The sequence below is a fragment of the Equus quagga genome, chromosome 8 (genome assembly GCF_021613505.1).
Source record: "Equus quagga isolate Etosha38 chromosome 8, UCLA_HA_Equagga_1.0, whole genome shotgun sequence".
Taxonomy (NCBI): Eukaryota; Metazoa; Chordata; class Mammalia; order Perissodactyla; family Equidae; genus Equus; species Equus quagga.
The window spans coordinates 8,043,766-8,069,636 of NC_060274.1; the positions used below are offsets into that span (position 1 = coordinate 8,043,766).

At 42.5% G+C, this 25,871-nt stretch overlaps 1 protein-coding gene across 1 annotated transcript; it reads left to right on the forward strand.

Annotated features, from left to right (window-relative positions):
* Positions 1 to 615: 615 nt before the first annotated feature.
* On the forward strand, positions 616 to 25,621 carry SLC22A2 (solute carrier family 22 member 2). Its single transcript, XM_046670099.1, has 11 exons — positions 616 to 1,451; positions 2,833 to 2,936; positions 8,575 to 8,729; positions 10,803 to 10,971; positions 15,525 to 15,639; positions 17,186 to 17,292; positions 18,841 to 19,055; positions 19,890 to 19,998; positions 20,550 to 20,662; positions 23,670 to 23,769; positions 24,726 to 25,621. Exons 1-11 carry the CDS (start codon positions 1,041 to 1,043, stop codon positions 24,790 to 24,792), a joined length of 1,665 nt encoding a protein of 554 aa, XP_046526055.1. The 5' UTR covers positions 616 to 1,040; the 3' UTR covers positions 24,793 to 25,621.
* Positions 25,622 to 25,871: the final 250 nt, after the last annotated feature.

The following is a 25,871-nucleotide window of genomic DNA, read 5'->3' on the forward strand; positions in this document are numbered from 1 at the left end:
GCTATTATCCCCGCTGACTACTGAACAGAAAAAAAAAATAGGAAAGAAAACTGGATTAAATGTTTGGTAGTTTTTTATGCAGAGATATCAACAGGCTACCTTCCCTACATGGCAGCTTCCCACCGCAGTCAGGATCCTTTTGGCCACCAGGAAAGATGGTTTGCCTGTTTCTCTTGTGATTGGATACACCCAGCACCATCCCAGAGAGGCGCCTCGATCAAAGGCAGAAATATCTAGGACGAAAAGACAGCAGAATGGAAACACTCCTGCCTGTTCCCCACTTGACTGATGTGTGTGTCGAGCATTCTATTCTTTCCTTACAAGTGGGTCAAAGGAAGGACACTTCAGGGTTGACGGGCAAGAATGCCAGATTGGCATTCTTTAAAAAGCAGAATCCTAAAATCCAGAAAAAAATCAGAATGAGCAGCCACAGCGTGCACCCTAGGTGTACTCACTGTGGTTGGTAGCACGAGCCCAGAGATAGCGATGTGCAAACCACCTTGAACCCACATGGGAGCTCAGACCCAAGACCATGATTCACATTCTACCCGGCAAGCGAAGCCAAGTGCGTGTGCATTCTCTGTAGAGTTCAGAGAAGAGAGGTTGACTCTATGGGTGAGATAGGAATATATTAATTTCCTGGACACTCGGTTTCCTAGAGAAAGATTAACCGGTCTGCGATATGCGAAAGCTCTCGGATTTCTCGCCAGTGGGGTACAGAGGAAGGATTGTTTGAGGTGCTGGTGTGAGGCGGCGACGGACTCAGAGAGAGCGATGTTACAATAAACACAGCATCCCGCCCTGTTGCTTGCTCAGGGCATTTCAGGAGAGCAGCAGGACACACGCCGCTGGAGGAGGGCACGGCTGGAAGTCAGCCTGACCAAGGAAAGGTCTGGACCCAAGGCTGGTTGCTTTCTAAGGTAAACTCACTCTCACCCTTTGACTTTTGGTCAAGAGTTGCGCTGAGCTGGCCACAGCCTCTCTCAGCCCCATTTGTAGCAGAGCAAAGAAGAGCATCAGGACTTCTGCCTCCGGTCACAATGCCAACTGTGGATGACATTCTAGAGCACATAGGGGAGTTTAACTTTTTTCAGAAACAAATGTTTTTCCTCTTAGCTCTGATCTCTGTGGCTTTCACCCCCATCTATGTGGGCATTGTCTTCCTGGGCTTCACCCCGGACCACCGCTGCCTGAGCCCCGGGGTGGCCGAGCTGAGCCAGCGATGCGGCTGGAGCTTGGCAGAGGAGCTGAACTACACGGTGCCGGGCCCGGGGCCGGTGGGCGAGCCCTTCCCCGGCCAGTGCCGCCGCTACGAGGTGGACTGGAACCAGAGCGCCCTCAGCTGCGAGGACCCGCTGGCCGGCCTGGCCGCCAATAGGAGCCACCTGCCGCTGGGCCCCTGTCGGCATGGCTGGGTGTACGACACGCTGGGCTCCTCCATCGTAACAGAGGTAAGTGAGCGTGAGACATAGAGATCCAAAAAGCAAATAGGGCAGCTTTTCTTAAGGAAGAAGCCAGTAGAGCCTGGTTCTTATACTGTGCCTGGCACACTCTTTAGACTCACAGTATCTTATAAAATCCTACTTTCCAACAAAAACATGCAGCCTCTTATTTTCCTGGAGTATGAGTGGATTAGTTAAAATGTTATCAAATTCTGACAACAATGGTTCTCATATACGCAAGTCTCAGCAGTAAGAAACAAGCAAAAGCACATCAGAATTCCTGCAGAGAAGGCAGAGAAAGACAATTGTCAAACTTCCTTTTTTTTATGGAAACCCTATGCCCCCTCCATCCTTCCACCATACAGCCGGGCTCCTGAAATTTCATGGAATTCACCCAAACGGTGCCTTACTGTAATATAATGAACTTTCTTCTTAATGGCTTTTTTCTCTTTAATTTGCTCAAAGTCTCCATATAAAACCCTCTGGGGTTGGAGCTCATGCAATGGTACTATTATTTTATTAAAAACTAGAGTCAATATTAACATCTAATTGTGAAGCCTCATTTCCATAAATAGAAAAAAAATGGAGATTTGCTTTTATTGGAGGCAAAGCAAAATGGAGGGATGAAATTATTCTGAAGATCTAGAGAAAACCAGCTGCCTAGCTTAATGTAGGAGGACTGCTTAGATAAGGTGAAGATATTCTCTATGAACAGACATTTAGAGGGAGGAACCCTTTTTAGAGTATTAAGTAGTTACATAGCTATGTAAAAGAGGGTCATAGATTTAACACCATACAACTTTAAGAGGCTTTACAGCTTGGCTAATCTCATCCCTTCCTACAGAGGTGAGGAAACTGAGGCCCAGAGCTGAGAAAAATTTTGCCAAAAGCCATAGAGTGAGAATTAGCTGTTAGCCTGGAAACCGGATCTCCTGACTTCCGGGCCAGCACCTGTTGCTCCTTCAACCCTGCCTCTTGTTCCAAATGGAGCAAATGAAACAGCCTATTTAGCAAGACACCACTGCTGTTAAAGAGACAGCAAAGAGACGATGAACAGCCCAGCCTGCTCCGAGCAACATTTGTATCCTGTTTGCACACCTATTTGCCTCTGCGTACTAAAATTAGTAAGAAAAAATGATTTGGGGCATAAATGGAGTAATGACCCATTTCAGCTGAGTTTAGCCTAATGACATACTGCCAGATGGAACACTAAAGAGATTGCGGGACAAATCTTTTTGTTATGTAAAGAAAATTAATACCAGCAGGAAAGTTGGTTTATTGCCATCCAGCCACATCAGTTCAATATGAGGAATATTTAAGGGGTTCCCTGGGCTGAGTTATGTCTAACAGGATTTTATTTCCTTCCCCTGGTGACTTGGCCCCTTGGCAGTTTAACCTAGTGTGTGCCAACTCCTGGATGCTGGACCTGTTTCAGTCGGCTGTGAATGTGGGATTTTTCATCGGTTGTATGGGTATTGGCTACATAGCAGACAGGTAGGTGCGGCTGAGAGGTGTGGAATTTAAACAGCCCCGAACGGTCAGACGCACTTGGCGTCACCTGCCCCTGCTTGAATACCATCATTTCCTGAAACATGAAGACCACAATTTCCTGGGCCAATTTCTTAGGGCTGTCTTGACAATCGTAGAGATCTGTTGCTGCTTCAGTAATCATGATTGATATCTTTGTTCTCCAAGTTTCTGGGGTCGTAGAGGGATGTTTCAGCATTAGACAGAAGTTTTTACTTGTGGGCTATGCAGAAGCTTAGGGTGAGAAGGGACAGTAATAGACGATTTGATCCCTTTGGTAATTCCCAATGTGTTCTTTGGCCTCATCACCATCCACGTGGTCATGAGCCTTCATGGTCTCTGAGCTCCGTCCTGTTCTCTGCCTGCCTCTTCTATACCCAGTGCCAGCCTCGATTCTCCTCGCTGTCCTCCTTACCTCGCAGCCCATAGGACTGCAGAATTCCAGAATCAGGGCCCTGGGGCCAGATGTAATTATATGTATGGAACCTAGATTATAATTTGATGGAAGGGAAACAGGGTCTGTCTACACTGAGAGAGGTAAAAATACACTTGCATAATGTCAGTGTCCCTGGAGAGAGATCAGGAAAAACCCTTCCACATGGAACGTACAGCGAATGGTCCTCTCAGATGGGTCTGTGTCTTCCATGGCTCGTACTAATCCAGCTATCCTGATGTCTTTTATTTATCCATCATTTTGTAATTAATCACATCAGCACATCAACTTGTGCTGAAAGTTCCTTATAGCATGCATCTTTACTCTGTTGATGACCAATTAGACATTTTTAGGAGTCCTCAAAAGGGAAAGGAAGAGAAAAATTTACTTTGTACTTGATAAGCACTTTAGAGAACTTGGCCATCAGGGTTCATTTTTTAATACTCATAATACCAATTGTTTATTGAGTATTTTCCACATGCCAGCCACTGTGCTCAACATTTTGGATGGCGTCATTCTCTCTAAATCATCAGTCACCTAGTGAGATAGTGATATATAACTGTATCCTACATATATATATCATCTAATTTATTTCACATATTTATAATTCATTACAAAATATATATTTATTCTGAAATAAATGGTAAAGTAAACACACTTTATGCTTTTTGCCCTCCCCAACTGTATCTATGATATAGACAAACCCAAACCTGTGAGTATAATATTAAATGTGAATGGAATATTTTTCTGATTATATTGTGTTATCAGGCTGGATTAAAACCTTCGAATGTGTTCAAGATTAATAACGGTGTCTTAGTCTATCACCCCTCCCAGGGGCATCTGCATTTTCACAGCCTGGGGCCCACTTTGTGTGGGAGGCTGGTGAGGTGAAGAGGAAGGTCATAGGCTTTTATTTTTATTGCCAAAGAACTAAGGACAGTGGTTTGGAGATGCCCCCTTACGTTGCCGGGAGAGACACACTGACAAGCGAGATCCAGAGTCCAGTGTGTGGCTGCCTGGCCCTGCTGGCTCCTTGCTCCGTCTCACTCCCTCCTTCACCATAAGGTGCAGACACTAACACTCAACTCGCCAGGATGGAAGTGAGTAAATAGGTGACCGAGCCTCAAAGCTGGTTAAATAAACAAGTTAATTATTCTCATCCCACTCGTTATTATAATCCCACAGATTATAATGCCCTCCTGACTGTGCCTTCCTGACTTACCATCCCCAGTCAATTATCCACCTTCTTAGATGACCTCATTATTTTGTTCCTATTGTTGGCATCGCCAGTGTAAAGTTCATTACTCATTATTCTCCACCGAAAATCTATGTACGTACCTCTGTTTCTTGTTCTTAAACTGTCTGAAGATTTATTCATTGTTGCCCCTTCTTCTGTTCTATTTGTGTATGCACATAAGAGTGTGCAATAAGATAACCACCACAGAGTGAAAAAAAAAGGCAACTTATCTTTTCCATACTTAATGCCTATTTCTGAACAATTTTCAGATTTTATGCAATGGGACAAGAATCTCATGGAAACCCATCTTATGCTACAGGTTAAACCAACATTAAATAAAAGAGATTGTCTTCTTGAAAAATTTAAAAAATATGACCTAAGGGCTGATGAGAGTATCTTTTAGAAGAAATCCAGGGGGACGTTATGAAAGGATTGTAAATAAGAATACTGAGGGCCAGTCCAGTGGCACAGTGGTTAAGTTTGCACACTCCACTTCAGTGGCCCGGGGTTTGGATCTGGGGCACAGACCTACACACTGCTCATCCAGCCATGCTTCCTAATCCTTTAGCTTCCTAATCCTTTTGTATGTGGCAGCATCCCACTTACAAAATAGAGGAATATTGGCACAGATGTTAGCTCAGTGAGGATCTTCTTCAAGCAAAAAGAGGAAGCTTGGCAACAGATGTTAGCTCAAGGCCAATCTTCCTCACACACAAAAAAATAATAATACTGAGTCTTACACCAAGTCAACTTTCTGAAGATCAGCTTTACAAATGGAAGGAAGGAAGCAAGGGAGGGAGGGAGGAAAGAAGGAAGAGAAGAAGGGAGGAAGGAGAAGCCATGGGGAAGGAGAGAAACATATATTAGAGAACTTGAAAATAAACTTTTTATATCGAATTTATTTCATCATCCAAATCTCCTAAAGAGTTATTTTGAGTATTACGTGACGCAAAAAAGTCCTCTCTCGTCAATTCCAGGCTTTTTAGTCTAGTAATCAGTGATGATAAGTGCTGTATTTAGTGGCAGGCTTAATTATTTAACAACTGGCCTTCTTAGGAAAAGAGCCCTGATTTGTAGCATTTGCTGATTTTAGCGGTGTAGATACTTCCACGGTGGTCCATTTCAAGCAACCACAGCAAGGTCACTGAACACAGAGTTGACTAGAAATGTGCACCATTGTATGGTATTTCTACTATACAGATACAACAGATAGACATAAATAACCTCATGAGCATAGAAAGTGGTCAAACACTGTAAGGCAATTAGGAAGCTATGTTTTACCTATTTATTACGCTTGTTTTTAATACACTTTACTGAATCGTAAGTGTATCATTTAATTTTTAATAATGGCTGTGTTTAACAATTAGCTCGAAAATTTTCTAAAAGCCTGACGGTCACTCTCGAGGGCCAGCATCCCACTGTCTATATTTTAGGATGGAACTAGGTCAGAGCAGAGTCAAAGTCCCAGTGGGTCACAGTCAAACTTACCCAACCAAGTGCAATATTTCACAACAAGGGCTCCACTCCCTGCCCTGTGCCTGTCACTGTATTGAACACCCTCGTGTGTTATATTCCATTTAGGATCATAACAGCCTTTAAAAGGAGATTTCATTATCTCCATTTGCAGATGAGCATGCTGAGGCTCAAGGACAAGAGAGCAGTGTCTCCCAAATGTCAACGTGCATATAAACCACCTGGGGATCTTGCTAGAATTCCAATTCTGATCCAGAGGGTCTGGAGTGGGCCTGAGAGTCAGCACGTCTGCCCCTCCCAGGTGGTGCTGGCAGCCCCGGGCCACGTGCTGAGTAACAAGTAGCTAAAGGATTCAGGAAGCCAGCAGCCCTGGGGTCCACACCCCTCTGCTACTTTATCTCTTCATTTTCATTTAACCATTTCAGTGGTTCTTTGGGGGTGGGAGGAAATCGTCGCCAACCACTATCCCATATCTCCAAAATTTCTTCTAGCCCTGCCTTATTTTTTAAATAGTATTGTCTCCTTATTTGCGACCTATCCCCCAGTGAAGTTTTTCTGCATTGCAGATTTGATTTTCTGAAGGTTTTTCACGCTCTGAGTTTCACGTGGTGAATACTCCCCCTCATCAGCCCCGGGATTTTGTCCCCCTACAGGAGAGCGACTGGGGTGTTTATGGTAGGCCCACGGCAGCTTTGGAAGCTGGACAATCAGCACTTGAGCACAGGTTTATAGACTCGTTGAGGGTAAAGGAAGGGTTTGGGTAGGAGAATGTGGGAAGAAAGCTAAAGCATCATGTCGAGATGTGAGTTGAGAAAGCTTTGAATAAAAGGCCAAGGGGTATATAGTTACAATGGGGAACCATTGACTGAGAATCAAGAAATGACGTGGTCAAAACAGGGTTTTTTTTGGTTAATAATTTTATTTATTTATTTATTTTATTTGTTTAAAAGATTGACACCTGAGTGAACAACTGTTGCCAATCTTTTTTTTTTTTTCCTGCTTTTTCTCCCCAAATCCTCCCAGTATATAGTTGTATATTTTAGTTGTGGGTTCTTCTACTTGTGGCACATGGGACGCTGCCCCAACATGGCCTAACGAGCAGTGCCATGTCCACGCCCAGGATCCGAACCAGCGAAACCCTGGGCCGCCGAAGTGGAGCACGCGAACTTAACTACTCAGCCACAGGGCCAACCCCAAAACAGGGTTTTAAGAAGTTTAGTGGTTTACATTAATTACTAATGAGACTGATTGATCTTTAATTTCAGATTTAAAGCATTAATATTCCCAAATAATTATTAACGATGCTGTGGATTATTTTCAAATGGCCGGTTAATATTGAAATAGTCCCTGGAACATAGTTGCCTAATAGGAAGGGCAGCAATTAAAAAATGTCTGGCCACCATTGAATGTGCCATGCTTGTGCCGTAAAACACTAAAGACTACTCAGTTTTAAGTGGATAAGCAAAAATTAAATAAACATTGCTATCTATGAAGAATGTTTTAAATATCCACTAACAACCAGTTAGGGTATCTTCAAACCAGAGGAATATGATGAAAATGTGAAAATAAAAATACTGAGCCCCTAGTCAGCTTTCCGAGAGCCAGCTTTGCAAATAGAAGGAAGGCAGAGGAGGGCTATGTGCCAAGCTCTTTACATGAATATCTCACTTAATCCTCCTGTCAACTGGGTCAGAGAGGTCTTTTCCAGATGAAGAAATTGAGAGAGGTTGAATAACACACCCAACCTCATAGCAAGCAGTAAGGCCAAGGTCAAAGCCAGGTTTGCAACTTTCCCCCTACCCCGCGTACTGAGACACTCTCCAGGTCCCTAAACTGATGAAACCCAAGTCCCTCAAATAAAATGTGTGGAAGCTATCCAGCTAGGGTACTCCTTAACAAAGGCCCTATATGAGATGGCAGCGTGTGAAGTGATGACCACACGACACAGAAGACGAATTCCATGAAGATACGCAAACCCCACAAAATCCAAAAGCGGTGTTGGAAATGGATGGGGGACTACATTCAACACTGAATTTTGTTTTTTCTAAAGCAAAAACTCTTGGGTGGTCAGTTGGTTGAGGCTGTCAGTGCAAAGGCACCAGCTCACACGATGATGGAAGATCTAGACAGGCCCTTAGGGCATTCAGCACTGGGTGGCCTGGAAGAATCACCCTATTCATGGATACCCTCCACAGGGTGGGACTGAGAAGGTTCTGTAGCCCTGGGGTGAGTGGGGCTCATTGTGCTTAAAATTTATACATGGTGCACTGAGGAAAAGTCCTGAATGGAACCGACCTGGAGTCAGGGATCCTCTTGGTGGCTATCAATCTGTGCCTCCTGAATTTCCACAATTCAGGGTTAACTTCCACTTTAGTTTAGCTTTCCATGACTTCTATGAATTTTCTGCAACCTTCCTGAATCTGATCTAATTCTCTTCCCTCTCTCTGGTTTTCTCCTTGCAGGTTTGGCCGTAAGCTCTGCCTCTTGATTACAATCCTCATAAATGCTGCATCTGGAGTTCTCATGGCCATCTCCCCAACCTACACACTGACGTTAATTTTTCGCTTGATCCAAGGACTGGTCAGCAAGGCAGGCTGGTTAATAGGCTACATCCTGAGTAAGAATGCTTGTGAACGCAGCTGTGAGAACAAAGGGACATTGCTGCCAAAATACAGTCAGATGGGGGGAGCTGTGCAGAAACAGACTCAGCTTCAAGGCACTGTTGAGAGATTTCTTTTTATGTATCAAAACAATTTCTAAAATCTTTTCAATCAGCTCATTCTGCATTCCTCCTATAAAGAAAACAATGAAGGCAGAAATGAGGCAAAACATCATGCCATCCAGATTCTTACATAACTCTTTAGGAATTTTTTGTTTTCTCTACCCTGGGGTGTTACACAGAGAGAGAATCTAGCCTATCAGGCTGATACATAAAGAAAATTCAATGATGAGAGATATATTAGATTTATGAGACTTTATTACTTTGCATAAATCCATTGTAGCAAACCACAGTTATCGTCAATTTATAGACAAGGAAACTGAGAATACAAGTCTTGTGGTCAATCCAAGATCCTCGGCAAGCCATTCGTAGGACCAGCAATGCCATTTACATCCTACTCATTAGTAACCAGTTATGCTTAACCTCCGTGGAGTATAGGAGAATATTTGAATTCTAACAGCACAGCGTCTTTAAAGCAATATCAGGAAAAATTACCACCATAATTAGATTATGGGAATTAACTCCATCAAAACTTTCCCTTTGGCTATGTTCAAATAGCATCCATACAAAGGGAAATGGACACTGAAATTAAAAGAAGAATAATAAAGCTCTCATTACACATTAGAGAACTGGAATATGTGTGCTTAAAATTTTACCTGATAAAGTTAATTTGGGGAATTCTGAAACAAAGAGGAGGTGGTGCTTAATACTATTAGGTGCCTGTCATGGTAGGTACCTAATCTATATTTGCTCAAAAGGAATTAATGTATGTGGTTATTCCATCAGTAATTTGGTTTCTAGAACACATAATATGAAGAAATATGTGGAATTTAATTGTATAAATTTAAATTTCAGCAACAGTTAATTTCAGCCTCCTCCCATTAATTTCTTCTCTAGTCCCTCTGAATGGCCTTGATGTACACCTTGCAACGCTACTTCTTTCTAGCCTACCCCCTATAAACCTCGTCCATGACCCCAACCACTTCCAAAGACAGAAATTTCTATTTAATGAGCACTTACGTAATTTTTGTTTAACTCTGTTTTAAAATACATTGGGATAATTTGCAGTAATTTACAGAAATATTTTTAGGGCGCATTTCTGTTTGGTTTATAAATAGTTGAAGTCTTTAACATGATTACCAAACATTTAAAGCAAAAACTCTGTGGCTCATGGAATATCTGGAATTTCAATTCTAGTATGTTTGCAACATAAAAATGACTATTCCCTAAGCCCATGTACCACAGACTTCATACATCTGTCATGATGTAGTCATGAGATGGGATAAAGCTGGTTATTCTGCCATGTGTGCTGGTATGCCAATAAACTGGCTCTTGGAAAATAAAAAGCCATGATTTATAGTGTTTTCCAGTTTCTAAGTTGTAAATCCCCCCACCATGACTGATTTTAGGATACCAATGGGTTTAACAAGCAGCTTGCAAAATTCCTGAAAATGTAAAAATCGGTTCCTGCAAGCTACAGTCAGCTAGGAAACCCGTTGCTGGGTTTTCAAACCGTTTTACACACATTAACAGGATTACCAAGAAAATGTTTAACTCATGGAAGAGGACAAGTTGTATTGAGGTATTCATTTACATAAAAATCATCTACAATCTAAATTCAGTGTTTGGTTCAGTTTTTCAGGTCTTAAATCACCACTGCCTTATTACTCTAGATCAAAATTTTGCATGGATCTGAAATATAATTGCATTTGTCCTTGAAATTATTCTCTAAATCAAACATTTTGCTCATATTGGCACGTTTCACCACATCTAATGTGGGATTATAAGATTTATTAATTAACACAAGAGCAATAATTATAACCAAATAGGTCCCAACGAATGTTTTAAAATTTTCAGAGAGCTTCATAGAAAGTTCTAGAATTTGGACTACTTTTTTGAGGTTAGCATTCTAGTTTTGCCGTAATTGGACAACCAATGCACTGCTGTTGACCATTTGGGTTCTCTCTGCAGTTACAGAATTTGTCGGGCTGCAATATCGGAGAACAGTGGGGATTTTTTACCAAGTCGCCTTTACCTTTGGGCTCCTGATCCTTGCTGGGGTGGCATACTTGCTTCCTCACTGGAGGTGGCTGCAGTTGATGGTTACTCTGCCCAACTTCTGCTTCTTGTTCTACTATTGGTAAGTCCATTTGGAACAAAAAGGAGATAAATTGCAATATTTTATTTCGATAAAAGGCTGCCTTCGCTAGCACACACCATCCTTCTGAACTGTAAGTTTTCCTTCACTCTCCAGGCCAGTTTCACAGGCAGCCCAGGTCCATGTTTCAGGAATAAAATATACGAGCTTCAATCTGTCTCCCTCTCTGAAAATCAAACGTCCTTTCCCTTTGGGTGTAAGAATCTTATTACTTGAATCTTACATTTTCGCATTATTTGTGTGATGTTCAAATTAGCTTCTAGTGGCTATGGTAGCCTTTGAAGAGATTGACAACATGACTGTTCTTCTTCTGTCCCTCAGAGGAAACTTTAAGATGGGGGAGGTGGAGCATGGCTTTTGTGTGTCACCACTTCTCCATATCGATGCCCAAAGCAGGCATCCTAGCAGTTTTCATCCAGATAAGGACAACATGGCATCCCAGGCAGACCATACCAATCAATCAGAGTTACCTGGGCAAGTGAAATGTATTTGTCACCCCTGCTCAAGGGGAACTTGGAAAATAGTAGACACAGCAGAAACTATCAGAAACCCCAATGCAAGGTAACCTGAAATAAAGCAAGGAGGATGCCGGATTATCAAGAAAATCTCTCTCCCATGCAACAAACCCACTTATTTAGTTCCTGGACATCTCCTCCTGTTCTTCCTACAGTTGTCCTGTCTAAGAATTAAACATCTCCACTGTCCCAGGAAGCCTGTTTCTCCTCCAAAAGCCAGTAAAATTCTGAGAGGGACTTAGCTCCCTCCCTATAACCATTCTACGTCCTTTCTGTCTCTGAATCCACTGCTTTCTTTCCTCGTCCATTAGGAATTCGTGATGTCTTGCCTGGCCGGCTGCAATAGACTCGTAACTGGTCTCTGACGTTTGCTTTACCATCCTCTCATCCATGCTCCACACTACTTTTCAAAAATCTGGTTCCACTGTGTTACTTTCTCGCTGAAAGTCTTCCAATAGCTTTGTTCCCGTCGGAATAAAGACCTAACGCTTTAGCACGGCAGCAAAGGCCCACCTGTTGTCCAAGTTCTGACCACCTCTGAAGCACGTCTTCTTGCCACTTTCACTCAATAGAATCAAATCTAATTGAATTACAATTCTACACGCTCCATGATGGGACTACACTTTCAAAAGTCCACTCAAGACGCAGAGTAGAAAACAGTTGTTTTGGAGAAGACTGGAGGCAAGGAGATAAGGTAAGAGACTATTGCCATTGTCCTTGCAAGAGAAGACAAGGGCCTGAATTAAGATAGAAGCTGTGGGTGTGAAGAGGAAAAAGTTATAAACCATTTTAATAAGGTGGCGATGACAGAGCTTGGTGATTGAAGGTGGAAGTTTAGAGAGAGAAGCTACCTGGTAGATGACACTCAGAGCGTAGACTTGTGCGTCTGCCTGTTGGTGGGGGTGTCACTCAGAGAGAGAAGGAACACAGAAGGAGAGCGGGTTTGGAAGGAAAGATGACGAGGCGAGCTTTGGGCGTGAGGAATTTGAGGAGCTGGAAGGACATCAACATGCAGATGTCCAGGGGCCATTAAACTTAAGGATCAGGAATTCAAGAAAAGTTCGCCATCTTTGTTGTAGCTATGGGGATAGATGAGATCACTCAGAGAAAATGACTAGGGCCAGGAGAGGAAGAGGATGGGACAGAACATGAGAAAACACCAATTTCGGAAAGCCCAGCTGGGGAAGAGGAGCCAGGACTGAAGAAGAGTGAGGTGGCACCATGGGTGAGAAAGGAGGAGTTACAGGGGCAGAGGTGGGATGGAAGTCACCGAAGGTGGGACTCCGGGCAAGCCTCACCTTCCCTGAAGCCATCCTCATCAGCCTGCCCAGATGGGGCCTCTGTCCCCTGCTTGATAGCATTGCCCATATATCTCTGTAACCCTCACGTTTCATTGCTTGTTGGGATCAACTGTTGACTTGACACTGCATGACTTGACTGTCTGTCCCAGTGGACTGCCAGCTCTTTGAGGTCAGGCAACATGAGGGGTCCTTTGACCCAGCTTCCTGTCCATGGCCAGAATCCCATAACAACATCCCCACTGGGTGATTATCCAGCCTCTGCTTGAATGCTATCATGGATGATGCTTACTCCATTGTCAAGCAAGCCACTTTACTGTAGACCCAAAGCTTGTGTTCAAGAGAAATTTCATTGAGCAAGAATTTATATTCCCATCAAATTTACCTAGTGTTCCTAATTTTAAATTTAGAGCTTCAAAAAATTACTTTGGGGCCAGTCCAGTGGCATAGTGGTTAAGTTTGGCATGTTTGGCTTCAGCGGCCTGGGTTTGCAGGTTCAGATCCCAGGCACAGACCTATATCACTCATCAGCCACATTGTGGCAGCGACCCACATATAAAGTAGAAGAAGATTGGCACAGATATTAATCTTCCTCACACACACAAAAAAATTAATTTCTATTCTACTGGATAGTTCTTTGACTGTTTGGATATGCCTCTCAGAGTTCATCCAGACTTTTCACCTCTAGCTTACCATTTCTAGTTCCTATCTTCTCTGACCTGGTTCCAAAGTTCTTCACCTTCTTGGCCCTTCAGCTCAGGCAATAGTTGGCTCAACTGGCACTGCTTCTTGACGCATGGGCAGCCAGAACCGAACATGACCACCAAGTGTGATCTAGAAAAAATGCCCTGCAGCATTCAGCAGAGAAGATCCATGCTGTGAGCTGTGGATTGACTGCCACTTCTGTTCCTGCACCATGCTTCTGTTCCTGATATGGAGTCTTAACCGAAGAATTGTCCCTGATTCCTCTCTCCACTACACTCCTGCAAAAACATCCATCTTGAGTTCCTTTTGAGAGACCTGCCTCTCAGAGCAACGTTTCTCCCCTAGAGTGATGACCCCTACTGGGACCTTCCTGATTCAAAGCCGGAACTACCACCAGAGCGTCCTGCTACCTCCTCCCCCCGAGCATCATCCTGCTCAAGGATGTACAGGGGCTCTGTGTGTCCTGCTAGGTCAAGCTCAATCTGTACGGTCAGGCTTTTAAGTTCTCCCACCATCTGACCTCAAACTCTTATCTCATTCCTTTGGGGAATCAGCTCTCGGAATTGCCTTCCCCATGATGGTCTGCATACTCCCACCTCCACACTTCTACCCCATCTGTCAGCTCTCACCTGCTTTGCAAAGCCTGGAGCCCATCCCAGCTGACCGCCTCTCCTCCCTGTAGCACAGAGCTGGATATTCAGCTGGCCCCTGCTTTGCAGTCTACTTCCCATGGTTCCACTGGAAGCTCTCTGAAGAGGGGGCCCAAAGGGTCCCTGCACAAGGCTGAATAGAAGCCAGCATTTGAAGGAGGAAAGAAACATACACTCTGCAGAATTTTACAGAAAGTTTTCTTGTTGTAATGAGGACTTTTAAGATCTACTCCCCTAGCAACTTTCACATATGTAATACGGTATTATTAACTATAATCACCATGCTGTACATTACATCCTTGAGACTTATTTGTTTTATAACTAGAAGTTTGTACCTTTTGACCCTTTTCATGCATTTCACCCACCCCCTACCCCTTGCCTCTGGCAACCACCAATCTGTTCTCTGTATCTATGAGCTGGTTTTGTTTTGTTTTGTTTTGTTTTGTTTTGTTTTGTCTTTGAGATTCCACATATAAGTGACATCATGTGGTATTTGTCTTTCTCTGTCTGACTTATTTCACTTAGCATAATGTTCATCAGGTTCATCCATTTGTCACAAATGGCAAGATTTCATTCTTTTTATGACTGAATAATATTCCAAATTTCTTTATCCGTTCATCCATTGATGGTCACTTGGGTTGCTTCCATGTCTTGACTATTGTAAACACTGCTGCAATGAACATGGCAGGGTACATATATATTTTCGAGTTAGTGTTTTTGTTTTCTTAGGATAAATACTTAGAGGTGGAATTGCTGGATCATTTGGTAGTTCTATTATTAATATTTTGAGGACCCTTCATACTATTTTCCATAGTGGCTGCACCAGTTTGCATTCCCACTAACAGTGCACACGTGTTCCCTCTTTTCCACATCCTCGCCAACACTTGTTATTTCTTGTCTTTTCCGTAATAGCCATTCTAACCAGTGTGAGGTGATAGCTCACTGTGGTTTTGATTTGTGAGTCCCTGATGAGTAGTGATGTTGGGCATCTTTTCATGTACCTTTTGGCCATCTGTGTGTCTTGTTTGGAAAAATGTCTATTCAGATCCTCTGCCCATTTCTAAATAGAATTGTTTGGTTTTTCGCTATTGAGTTGTATGAGTTCTTTATCCATTTTGGATATTGACCAGTTATCAGATATATAATTTGCAAGTATTTGCTCCCATTCAGTAGGTTGCCTTTTCATTTTGTGGATGATTCCTGTGCTGTGCAACCTCTGCACAATTTTCATTCCTTTGTACACCCAACCGAGCCTCGCTGTGTAAGACCCCTCACAGAAATCTGATTATGACCCCTGAGGGGAAAGGAGTTGAGTAAGACTTTCCCCTCCACTCAACAGCACTGATAACACTTACACTGTCCTCCAGGTGCATCCCTGAGTCTCCGAGGTGGTTGATCTCCCAGAACAAAAATGCTGAGGCCATGAGGGTCATTAAGCACATGGCAAAGAAAAACAGAAAATCTCTGCCTGCCTCTCTTCAGGTGAGCCAGCAGCTGAAGCATCAAATGAAGGAGCAGTGAAGAAGAGGATTCGGGCAAACCACGCACTGTCTCAATGGGGAGCCCCAAGGGGCCCGCCATATACAGCAGGATATTTCTGTTGTGCTAATATTCTGTGGTTCCCTGGTCAAATATTTTAAACGGATAGAAACATAAAACTAAAAGGAAACCAAGAATCATTTAGAAGTTAAATGAGGAGCTTCTATCTTGGGCAGCACAAGGCCATGCTGGCCATTCCTGCCTAAGTACCTGATGTCTTGGTTACCTGTGTGTCCTCTGCATCCTTGGGGAGGGAGGTTTTCCCCAGAGGGAAGGTGCCCAGGTAAATAAAACAGTTGTTCAAACACATAATAATTTCTTAGAATTTTAAAATTTTTGGATAGAAAACGTCCCAAAATGCTTTAAGCAATCCCCTGCCTTCTTGAATAGAACAAATTACTAAAGAGTCTGTCTCTCTGCTTTTAGGATTCTGCCTTGAGTAGACGTCAGCATCTTTAGCTGAAACCTTTTCATCTGACAGGGACTGGAAAAGAGAACATCGAGCTTATTATAAAGTTATGTCAAAATAAGCGTAAATAATTTCTGAATGAGAATCTAAGATAGGTAGCCTGTAAGAATTTGAGATTTCCGTGACATATAAAATGAGGGATTTTGGTCTCAGAGGCATTTTTTCTTCCTTTCCTCTCTGGTTTCTGGGTGGTTATTCCATTAATTCCATTATTTTCCATTAATGACTGGTACGGCACCCATTCTTAGGTTTAAGGTCCTTACGGGGATTGGGCAGGGAATAAAGCATGCGTGAGCCGTTGCCTCGCCCAAGTTCAGAGTTCACATAATGATGATAAGTCTGGTCATTTCTGGTCTTGCTGGAGGTGGCTTCCCCTTTTGGGCATCTTTCACACACCGTCATGTGTTGCTCTAAGGAGGAGTCAGAACCCTGGAGATTGAATCTCAGCTCCATCACCGACTATTTTCTTCTAGAGCAGGGCTTCTCAAACGTTGACATCTGTGCACAGGACTCACCGGGGGACCTTGTGAAAATGCAGATTCGGATTCACTCTCTGTGGGCTGGGGGCCAAGATCTTTCATTCTAACAAACTCCAGGTGATGCTGAGCTGTCCAAGCGCCAAGGTCTCAGAGCAGAGCCTCCTGACCCATGGGTCACAAATGGGTCCAGGTCAGAGAGGGTGTGTCAATGCCCTGAGCCCTCAGAGTCGCTGGGCTGGGCCTCGATTTTAACCTACTGTGTTTTACCAATAGTATTGCTTTATATATGCATATATATATATATATGCATGAGTTATCTAATTTCTCTGTAGCCCAGCTTCCTCTTCCGTGAAATGGGGTGAACAACATAGACCCTAACTTCTCAGAGATCTGTAAAGATTAACCAAGCTGATGTGTGTGAAGGGCTTAGCAGAGTCCTGGGCACATTATAAGTAAGCGTAAGGTCCTATTACTCTTCCTGTATGACCCTGGGACACTATCACTAAATATACAAAGCCATTCCTCTTGTTTCTGTTCTTAGAGCCTCAGACCTGGCGAGGAAGTCAGCGAGAAGTTGAATCCTTCATTTCTTGATTTGGTCAGAACCCCTCAGATAAGGAAACACACTTTGGTCTTGATGTACAACTGGTAAGGAATATTTTTCCCTTTAAAATCCCTCCAAATTCTTTTCATCACAGCCATCCACATTCACTTAGCCTAGTCCCAGTATTAGCATCGACAGTGGACGGCAGCATGGCTCATTTATAGCAAGTTTTCCTGATACTGTTTTTCTCAGGCAGACGTTGACATCACCTTACGGTCCCAAGGCATCGATCCAAACACTCTCAACCTTGGTTTCACCTTACAATCTCCTGGAAGGTCATAAAATACCAAGAGTAGACCACCCTTGATCCCAAGGATACTGCTTTAATTGGTCAAGGGAAGGGCCCAGGAACCAATATTTTAGCATTTCTCCAGGGGATTCTAATATTTGGTTAAAATTGAAAACTGTTGGAGTAGATTAATAGATAATGAGTATAGATCTCTCCTGATTACACAGGGCTGACAAGGAAAGGGCCATTTCTTTTTCTTTTCTAACTGGAGAAAAAAAATAAACTTCCAGGGGGCCGGCCCCGTGGCCGAGTGGTTAAGTTCGTGCTCTCTGCTTTGGCGGCCCAGGATTTCACCAGTTGGAGTCCTGGGCGCGGACCTAGCACTGCTCATCAAGCCATGCTGAGGTTGTGTCCCACATAGCACAACTAAAAGGACCCACAACTAAAATATACTACTATGTACTGGGGGGCTTTGTAGAGAAGAATGAAAAATAAAAAATAAGATCTTTAAAATGAATAAATAAACTTCCAAATAAGAATGAACCCCAAGAATAATCCACTGGCTCCACAATCCGGTAACTTAAGCCTGACGGTCTCCACTGCCTACAGGTTGCTCTCAGAGCGTTGAGCCATTCACTCTACACCAAACCGTCTTTTGCTCAACACACTTTCCTCGCAGTGTGCAGCACTGGGACAACTCACATCAGCCAAACAAAGATTTATCATCACTGACAAATGTAAAGCTCGTCAGGAATTAATTTAGCGACATTCACCATATTGTACGTAAAATGCACCAGTGAAATTTGGCCTCATCATCCTTCTTTCCTTTTCTGACAATTGTGACTTTTGCCAATGATCTTCATGTTTTCCATTACAGACAATGAAGACTTTTAGTCCACAAAACTAGAAACATCATCAAAATATTGTTTGTATCAGGCCAGAAGATAAATCATCCAGAAGGGAGGCTGTACCGTTTGGTCTTCTGGTTTCCTAAAATCTGAATTGAACAGTCAACCTTTTTGATCCTAACTGCATTAGAAGACCACACAGAGAAAAATACTTAACAACCACTAATAACCTGAGATCATTTTACTAAATAAATCACTCTAGTGAGACACTTTTTCTTACCTTTCAATTTGGCCAGGGAACGCTATCCTCATTTCTTCCCCTTTCCTGGTTCTGGGGTCACAGCCAGACATGGCAGTGAGTCAGATAGCGTAAAAGCAATGAAATGGAGGGAAGAGCAATAAGAAGATGGCAAAGAAAGGTCACTTACAATCCACTCTTATTTTTCCAGACCCCTCTCCCTTTTGGCAACTTGCTTTTGATGCTTGGCTTGACCTGAGCTCTCCTCTTTGCTCAGGTTCACGAGCTCTGTTCTCTACCAGGGCCTCATCATGCACATGGGCCTTGCAGGAAGCAACATCTACCTGGATTTCTTCTACTCTGCCCTGGTTGAATTCCCTGCCGCCTTCATCATCATCCTCACCATTGACCGCATCGGACGCCGTTATCCCTGGGCTGCATCAAATGTAGTGGCAGGAGTAGCGTGTCTAGCCTCGGTTTTTATCCCTGCTGGTAAGTTTCATGCCAAGGTGGGTCTTGTCTTCCAAGGCCCTGAGAAGAGGGAGTGTCACAGCCCTTTGATAGGAAGAATAGGTAATTTATCATCCAAGTCAATTTGGAAAGAGTGAATCCAATCTTTAGGGCTTTCCCAAGAAAACCCAGATGGCCACCCTGCCTTTAAGAACAATGACACCCAATGGTTGCCTGCTGTAATACAATGAGGGAAGCTATGAAGACCCACGCTACAGGCCATCAAGCTGGGCCAGAGCAGACTGCATGGGCTTTGGGCTAGAGCAAACCCAGGATTAAAGTCTTATTCCAGCATGTTCCAGATATTATTTAGGCAACTCCCTTGACCTCCCCACATCATCTTGCAGAATAAATGAGAAAGCTTAAGTAAATGCCATGAGCAAACAATTATTCCGTTCCTTTCTTTCCTTTTCAAATGCTTTCTCACTGAAGGAGAGCAAAAGCCTGTGTGACAGAATGGGCCTTCGTTTGAATCCTTCAGTTTTTAGCAGTCATTCAGAATGTGCCCATACTTTGCTGTTTCTTTCAGGTGACCTCTGTAGACTATAGTTGGCCCAGCTTCAGAAACTGGTATAAATCTGTTGTCATTAATGACTGACGTCTAAAGTTAAGATAGTATTAGAATTGTATCTAAAGTTAAAACAAACAGACATGGAGAATTTGCTGACGTTGTCTTGAGTCTATAGAAGAATCCATTTTGTGTTCTTGTCCCGTTCTGGAACATGGCCTTTCCCCTTGCAAAGCCCCCTCTGGAGCACTGTTTTAAGACCAGGGGTAGAGTGCAGTGTGTGTAAGTGGTGTGTTTTTTCCCCTCAGATCTGCAATGGCTAAAAGTTACAGTCGCATGCTTGGGCAGAATGGGGATTACAATGGCCTATGAAATGGTTTGCCTGGTCAACGCGGAACTGTACCCCACATTCATCCGGTGAGCATGTTTTCCTCAGCACAAAGAGGGCGGTCGCGACACTTGCTTACTGGCTAGAACTACCACTGGTGCCAACAACAGGCACCTTCATCTTCAAAATACAGGGTAAGAGAAGATGAGAACGTTTCAAGGCAGTAGCCGGTTCACATCTCACGCTTATAGGCTTTAAAATACAGAAACTGTGTGGTGAGAACAGAAGATATTGAATCACAAGAGAGGGATTACCAAATGGCCACAGGAGAGAGTGACAGGGAACAGTGCAAAACAAGACCATAGAAACAGCACAAGGAAGACAGGTGGTGAAGGTGAAAAGTAAAAATCACCCCCCGTCGATTAAAAATCTTCAAGAAAGCTAACACAAAACAAGTACAAGAGAGCGTGAATGGAATCATGTACCATTTAGCGTTTGTGCGCATTGAAGATGACATGAACAATTTTTCTAGTTCACAGGCATTTTAATGAGTTAGGGAAGTATTTATTTGGGGGTGAGGTGGGAGATAATGCCTGTACTGGGATAAGTTAAAAAGTTTAATCAGCTTCCTGCACTCCAGGAATCTTGGTGTCCTCGTCTGCTCCTCCATGTGTGACATTGGTGGCATCATCACACCGTTCCTGGTCTATCGACTCACCAGCATCTGGCAAGAGCTCCCACTGGTGGTCTTTGGTAAGAAATCCTCAGAGAGGTCTTTGAATGAAAACCTGATTTTCTAGAGACCTCCATTTTTGTGCCTCAAAATAAGTGTCATGACTGTTAGCAACTAGTCAATATGATTAGCAATTAGTACTACTATTAGTGGGAATAAGACTAGTATTCGTAATGCCATTAGTAGCTTCTAATACTCTAGTACGGGAAATTCATGCCCTTAGAGGTACAAAGTCAAGAAAGAGTGAAATGGAAGGAACTTTCTGAAGAAGGCCCCTCTCTCTTCACTGATTTCCACCCCTCCTTGAGTCTCCTTGTCAAAGAGTGCTCTCTCTGCCTCCTCTATGCCCAGATGCGGAAAAATACAAATCATTTACTTGATTACTTCAAAGAAACGTGGTTAAAATTTTGCAAAGGGCAATTTCAAAACCCAGGGGAGAGAAAGACCAAGATGAAGAAAATGCACCAGCATAATGGAACCCTTGTGTTGGTGTTGGCAACCCCTTCCTCAGATTAGATTAGATTTAAGGAGCATTGGCACAACACTTCCCTTCTGACACTGCCCGTGGAGTTGGGGCAGGCAGGAACGTGCCAATGCAGAGCCCTCCCCACACCTGACCAGCCTGCAGGATAGAAGGGGACAGGGACAAGTCTATTTATCAACAATTAAGACACAGAGGCGTATGTTGAACACAAGTCATAGACTTTGAGAGGTGACAGGGAATGCTGGGCACTTCCATTCATTCAACCTCCATGGCCTCCTCCCACAGCTGTAGACCATGGGACAGATCCTCTCCTTCTACGTGTCCACACAGATAGGTCTCCAGACACACACACAGCATTCACCTTCTCATGTCGGCCGCAACGCCTCAATGCACCCATTTCAACCTCTTTTAAGACCCATTCTGAGCCACTTTTAATTTGACAAAAATGTAGCGCTTTTCCCCGTGGGTGCACAGCACTCACTTAATTTGGGAGAGGCAGGACAAGACCCTCTGAGATGCACACCAGGGGAGCACGCCCATTGCTTTTCTCTTAATGCTGTGCGTTGCCACCCACACGTAACTCTGCTCGTTCCTTCTTCTCAAGGGATTTGTGAGGGGGAAAATTTTCCACTGCTGTACATCTGCCAGCAAAAGTCCCAAACCGTTGATAGAACTCTCCCTCAAAACAGACCCAACGAATTCCTCCACATTCTGACTTAGTAACAGCAAGATGGCCAAAATTGGTATGACACAAGTTCTTTATCCCGAGATAACCATGATTTGGCCACAGGGTGGCTGGCACTGCTTATGGGACATACGTGCCCCAGATTCCTTCCTCCCCAAACACTGGCTGAGGGGACCCGTCTCCAGAGATCCCTTTCCATCTTGGGGAAGTGTCTTCATACCCTTGAGACTCCTTCCTTCCCAGGAGGAAGTTGGAGATGCCGCAATCGCGGCCACTCCCTTAGGCGGGCAGTGGGTGAGCAATGGGTCAGTGGGACATTTCTGGGTTTGGAACAGACTTGTTTCTCTAAGTATTATTTCACAAAGCAGTGCAACTTCCAGGCCAGAGGAGCCGTTGTTGACCCTCCATCATGCCTTGCCTTTCCCAGAAAAGATAAAGGGTTTTAACTACATTCAACATTTAAAATAAACTTGAAGAGAAGTCCCATCTTTATTTTTTCTAGGACTTCCATCTTCTTGCCTTGCCAGCCCTTAATCTGAGTAGCTAGCAGGAAGCAAAATGAATAGTTTTGCATTTTAACTTCTTTCCCTTTCATTTCCCACACGATAATGATGAGCTGGCTGTGGTCTTGACATAGCCAGAAACAGTGATCTAGAAGCCTGAAAATCAATAAACGCACATGTTGAGAAATCCTGGTTGAAATAGTACTGGAAAAATCGATAAGGAATATCTTGGTTAGTTAGGCTTACTTTTGCAAATATAAAATGCTAAATGGATGAGAATTTGATGCATCTATTATCTTCTCTTCATAGAACTCAGTTCAGAGAATCGAAGCCAGCTGAATGTGTTTATTGTTTGCATGGGTTGCAGCCAAGTGAGTCTTGAGAGGTTCGGGGAGATTTTGAGAGACTGGCTATTAGGTCATACCATGTGGCACGCAGTATTCTAAGCGCTTCAGAAACATGAATTCATTTCAGCCTCAGGACAAGCCTGCCCCACTTTATGTAGGAGAGTCTGGAGTATCCAGGAGATTGCAGAAATTCCCAGGGCTTTAAGACTAGGAAGGAGAGGTCAAAACTGGAACCCAGGTGCCCAGAGCGACGTCCAGTGCCCTGTGGCCTCTTTCCTGCCATTTTTTAAGGATGGAAAGAAAAATGGAGTCCAGCGTGCAGTTTTTTGAAACCCCAAAACTAGTGAAGGACCCACATCCCACTTGTGCATTCTATTATAAAAAATGTATGAAAACATAGTCTTAAGATCCCAAAACTTCAATGGGAGTTTAAAGAAACAAAAACACCATAATGTTTACTATTACCCCCAGGATATGCAAAAGATTATAGCTGGAGACAAAGGAAAAAGAAACAAGAGGAATTTATTGAACACCTGAATTAGAACTAAAAGGCCTGGCTTTGCTTTTTAATGCTGTTCTAATGCTGTTATGCAGTAATACATTTTTATTACTTTTTATTTGCTAGTAATGATCCAAGTTTCTGACTGATTTTCTTTACTAAGTGCTTTATACTGACAGGGTTATTTTCTTCCTTTTCTTAGAGCTGATTTTTTTTCAGAGGTATTTTCTAACTCCAAAGTGTCGTGATACTGCGGCAGTGTCCTCTAGCCTAGAATAACCTAGACTCCAAATGTTAAGTATTTCATTTCCCTATAAGGAATTGTAATCCAACTGAGTTTGGAGTCAGCAAAGTATTTATGATGGAGAATAGGGCAGTCAGAGTTGACAAAGGAATCTATAAGTATAGGAAATCAGCAAAATTGTTTTTAAAAAAGAGCTAAGAGGAGCTCTAATTATAGAAGGTGCATGTCTCAGTTCTCACTGTGATTTGCATTGTTGGGCTTTCAGCCGTGGTTGGCCTGATGGCTGGAGGACTGGTGTTGCTTCTACCAGAGACCAAAGGGAGGACTTTGCCCGAGACCATTGAAGAAGCTGAAAACATGCAGAGGTAGGGAGCTGAAATTCCCAAATGAACTCTTCGATACATGTTTTGGGACAACTCTGTAGCCACTTGGAAAGAAAGATGGGTTGACTCCATACCTTACACCATACATTGAGATCAGTTCAAACTAAATCAAAGACTTAAAAGTACAGAAAAAGAAACAACGAAATAACGAAGATCCTATAGCAGAGCTCCTTTATGCTTTCATCATGGGGAAGGCCTTTGTGAATAGGACGAAAAATCTAGGACCAATAAAAAAAAATCAATGAGTTTATCTTCAAAAGAATTTAAAATTCTGCATTGAAAAACTACCATAAGCTAAAGAAAAATAACAAATTTAGGAAAGAGATTTATTCCTCAACAAGGGCTTATTTCTCCAATATATAAAGAGTTCTAACAAATCCATAACAGCAACCACCCAATAGAAAACGTGGGCAAATGACTTGAACAGATAATTCAGAGAAAAGAAAAGAAAAACAGCTCAAAAATTTACTCTACATCCTTCATAATAAGAGAAGTGCAATTTTTGAGTTGATTTTTCACTTGTCCAACTGTTGAAAAGTAAATAAATTTTGGTAAAAATAATTTCTAAAGTTCTATTTGCAGAATTGAAGATAACAGTGTCTAGATCTTGCAATCATCATCTTTAACTGATGTAGGATTAAATTTAGACATTTCCCACATTCTCTATTACAGAGAAGGGTGGAACACCTTAAATAAGCAGCTTAAGCCAGCCTCACTCCTAGGGGAGAGTTTCAAGAACCACTCCATCCACATTACTTATTCACCAACCTCTGTCCATTTTCTTTTCGAGACTCCCCACCCAGAATGCACTGCCAGCCTGATGCTGAACAAGGCTTACACTCATTTGTTGTTCCATTTATTTATTATCCATTTTATTTTGCTTTCCAGCCTCCTCATGATTTCTTTCTCCCCTCTCCATTTTTATTTTATTATTGCAGACCAAGAAAAAAGAAAGAAAAGAGGATTTACCTTGAAGTCAAGAAATTAGACATTCCCCTAAACTAAGAAGAGCCCTCATTGCTGCTATGGTCTTTCTTTGATGATCTGAGGCCAGAATCAGAGATTTCTCCACTCCTCACAAAGCACGTACAATTCAACCTTACTTCCCTTTGAATCCTATTAATCTAGATCTATGGCCAAATGGAGCTTGTTGTACAACTGCATTAAAATCTACCCATGGACCAGATCCTGCCATGCCACTCCAGCTCACTCCATTCCCGGCATTCCCAGGACAATGACCATTAATTTGCTGGGAATTTTTTAAATTGTTGTATTTCTTTATTTTGTTTCTTTCTCCACAATTATGTGAAACCAAAACATATAGGGGAATTGTGGGCCAGGGAAATAAAATAAAAAAGATTGTGAAAAACAATAAAGTTATCTTCAAGAAATAACATCCAAAGCAATATCAAGTTGTCCAGAATGTAAGTCAAGAATTTTAAATAGGCCTTTCAGTGTTACATGTGAAGAAACTTTAAAATACATTGATTATTATCTGGGTTAGACTTTAAGGGAATTTAAAATAAAAGAATCAGGAGCACAAAGGAGTAATCACTGTCATCTCTATTTAGATGATGGATAAGCACAAATGTGTGCTTTCTACAAGAGATCTTGAGAAGTGTTTGATAAAGAGCAATGTTAAACTTGGCATTATTAAACGATAGATGATAATGCTTCCGTCTGGTAAAAATTTCTCTAAATTTGTGGATTTAAAAAATTATATTGATATTTTACCAAAGTAATGTAGTAAGTAGATTTTTTTAAAGCTAAATAACGACCTATAATGAAAAACAAAAGTTCCTTGCCCCATTTCTCCTCTACTAACTCCTCAGAAATAATTTTCAAACATTTTTGCTGTTTTTTCCCCTGAGATTTATTGTATATAAATAACTTGCTTTATATTGACATTTCTTGATTTTTTTAGTTTTGAATATTACCTGTTGACTTTTTAATATAAAAGATGAACATATGGCTCTCTTCGCGTCACCCCTCATCCCAACACACAACTCCTTTCTTCTCTACAAACTTGGCTTCATACAATTTTTACTAAATCAAATAGTCAACATTCACCTTAGTATAGCTGT

What these genes read in the sequence shown, in the direction of transcription:
- SLC22A2 (XM_046670099.1), top strand. Translation starts at nt 1,041, where the DNA reads ATGCCAACTGTGGATGACATTCTAGAGCACATAGGGGAGTTTAACTTT. An exon ending in TTGGTCTTGATGTACAACTG is followed by an intron (nt 17,293 to 18,840) that starts GTAAGGAATATT and finishes CTCTTTGCTCAG; the next exon opens with GTTCACGAGCTCTGTTCTCT. An exon ending in CTCGGTTTTTATCCCTGCTG is followed by an intron (nt 19,056 to 19,889) that starts GTAAGTTTCATG and finishes TTTTCCCCTCAG; the next exon opens with ATCTGCAATGGCTAAAAGTT.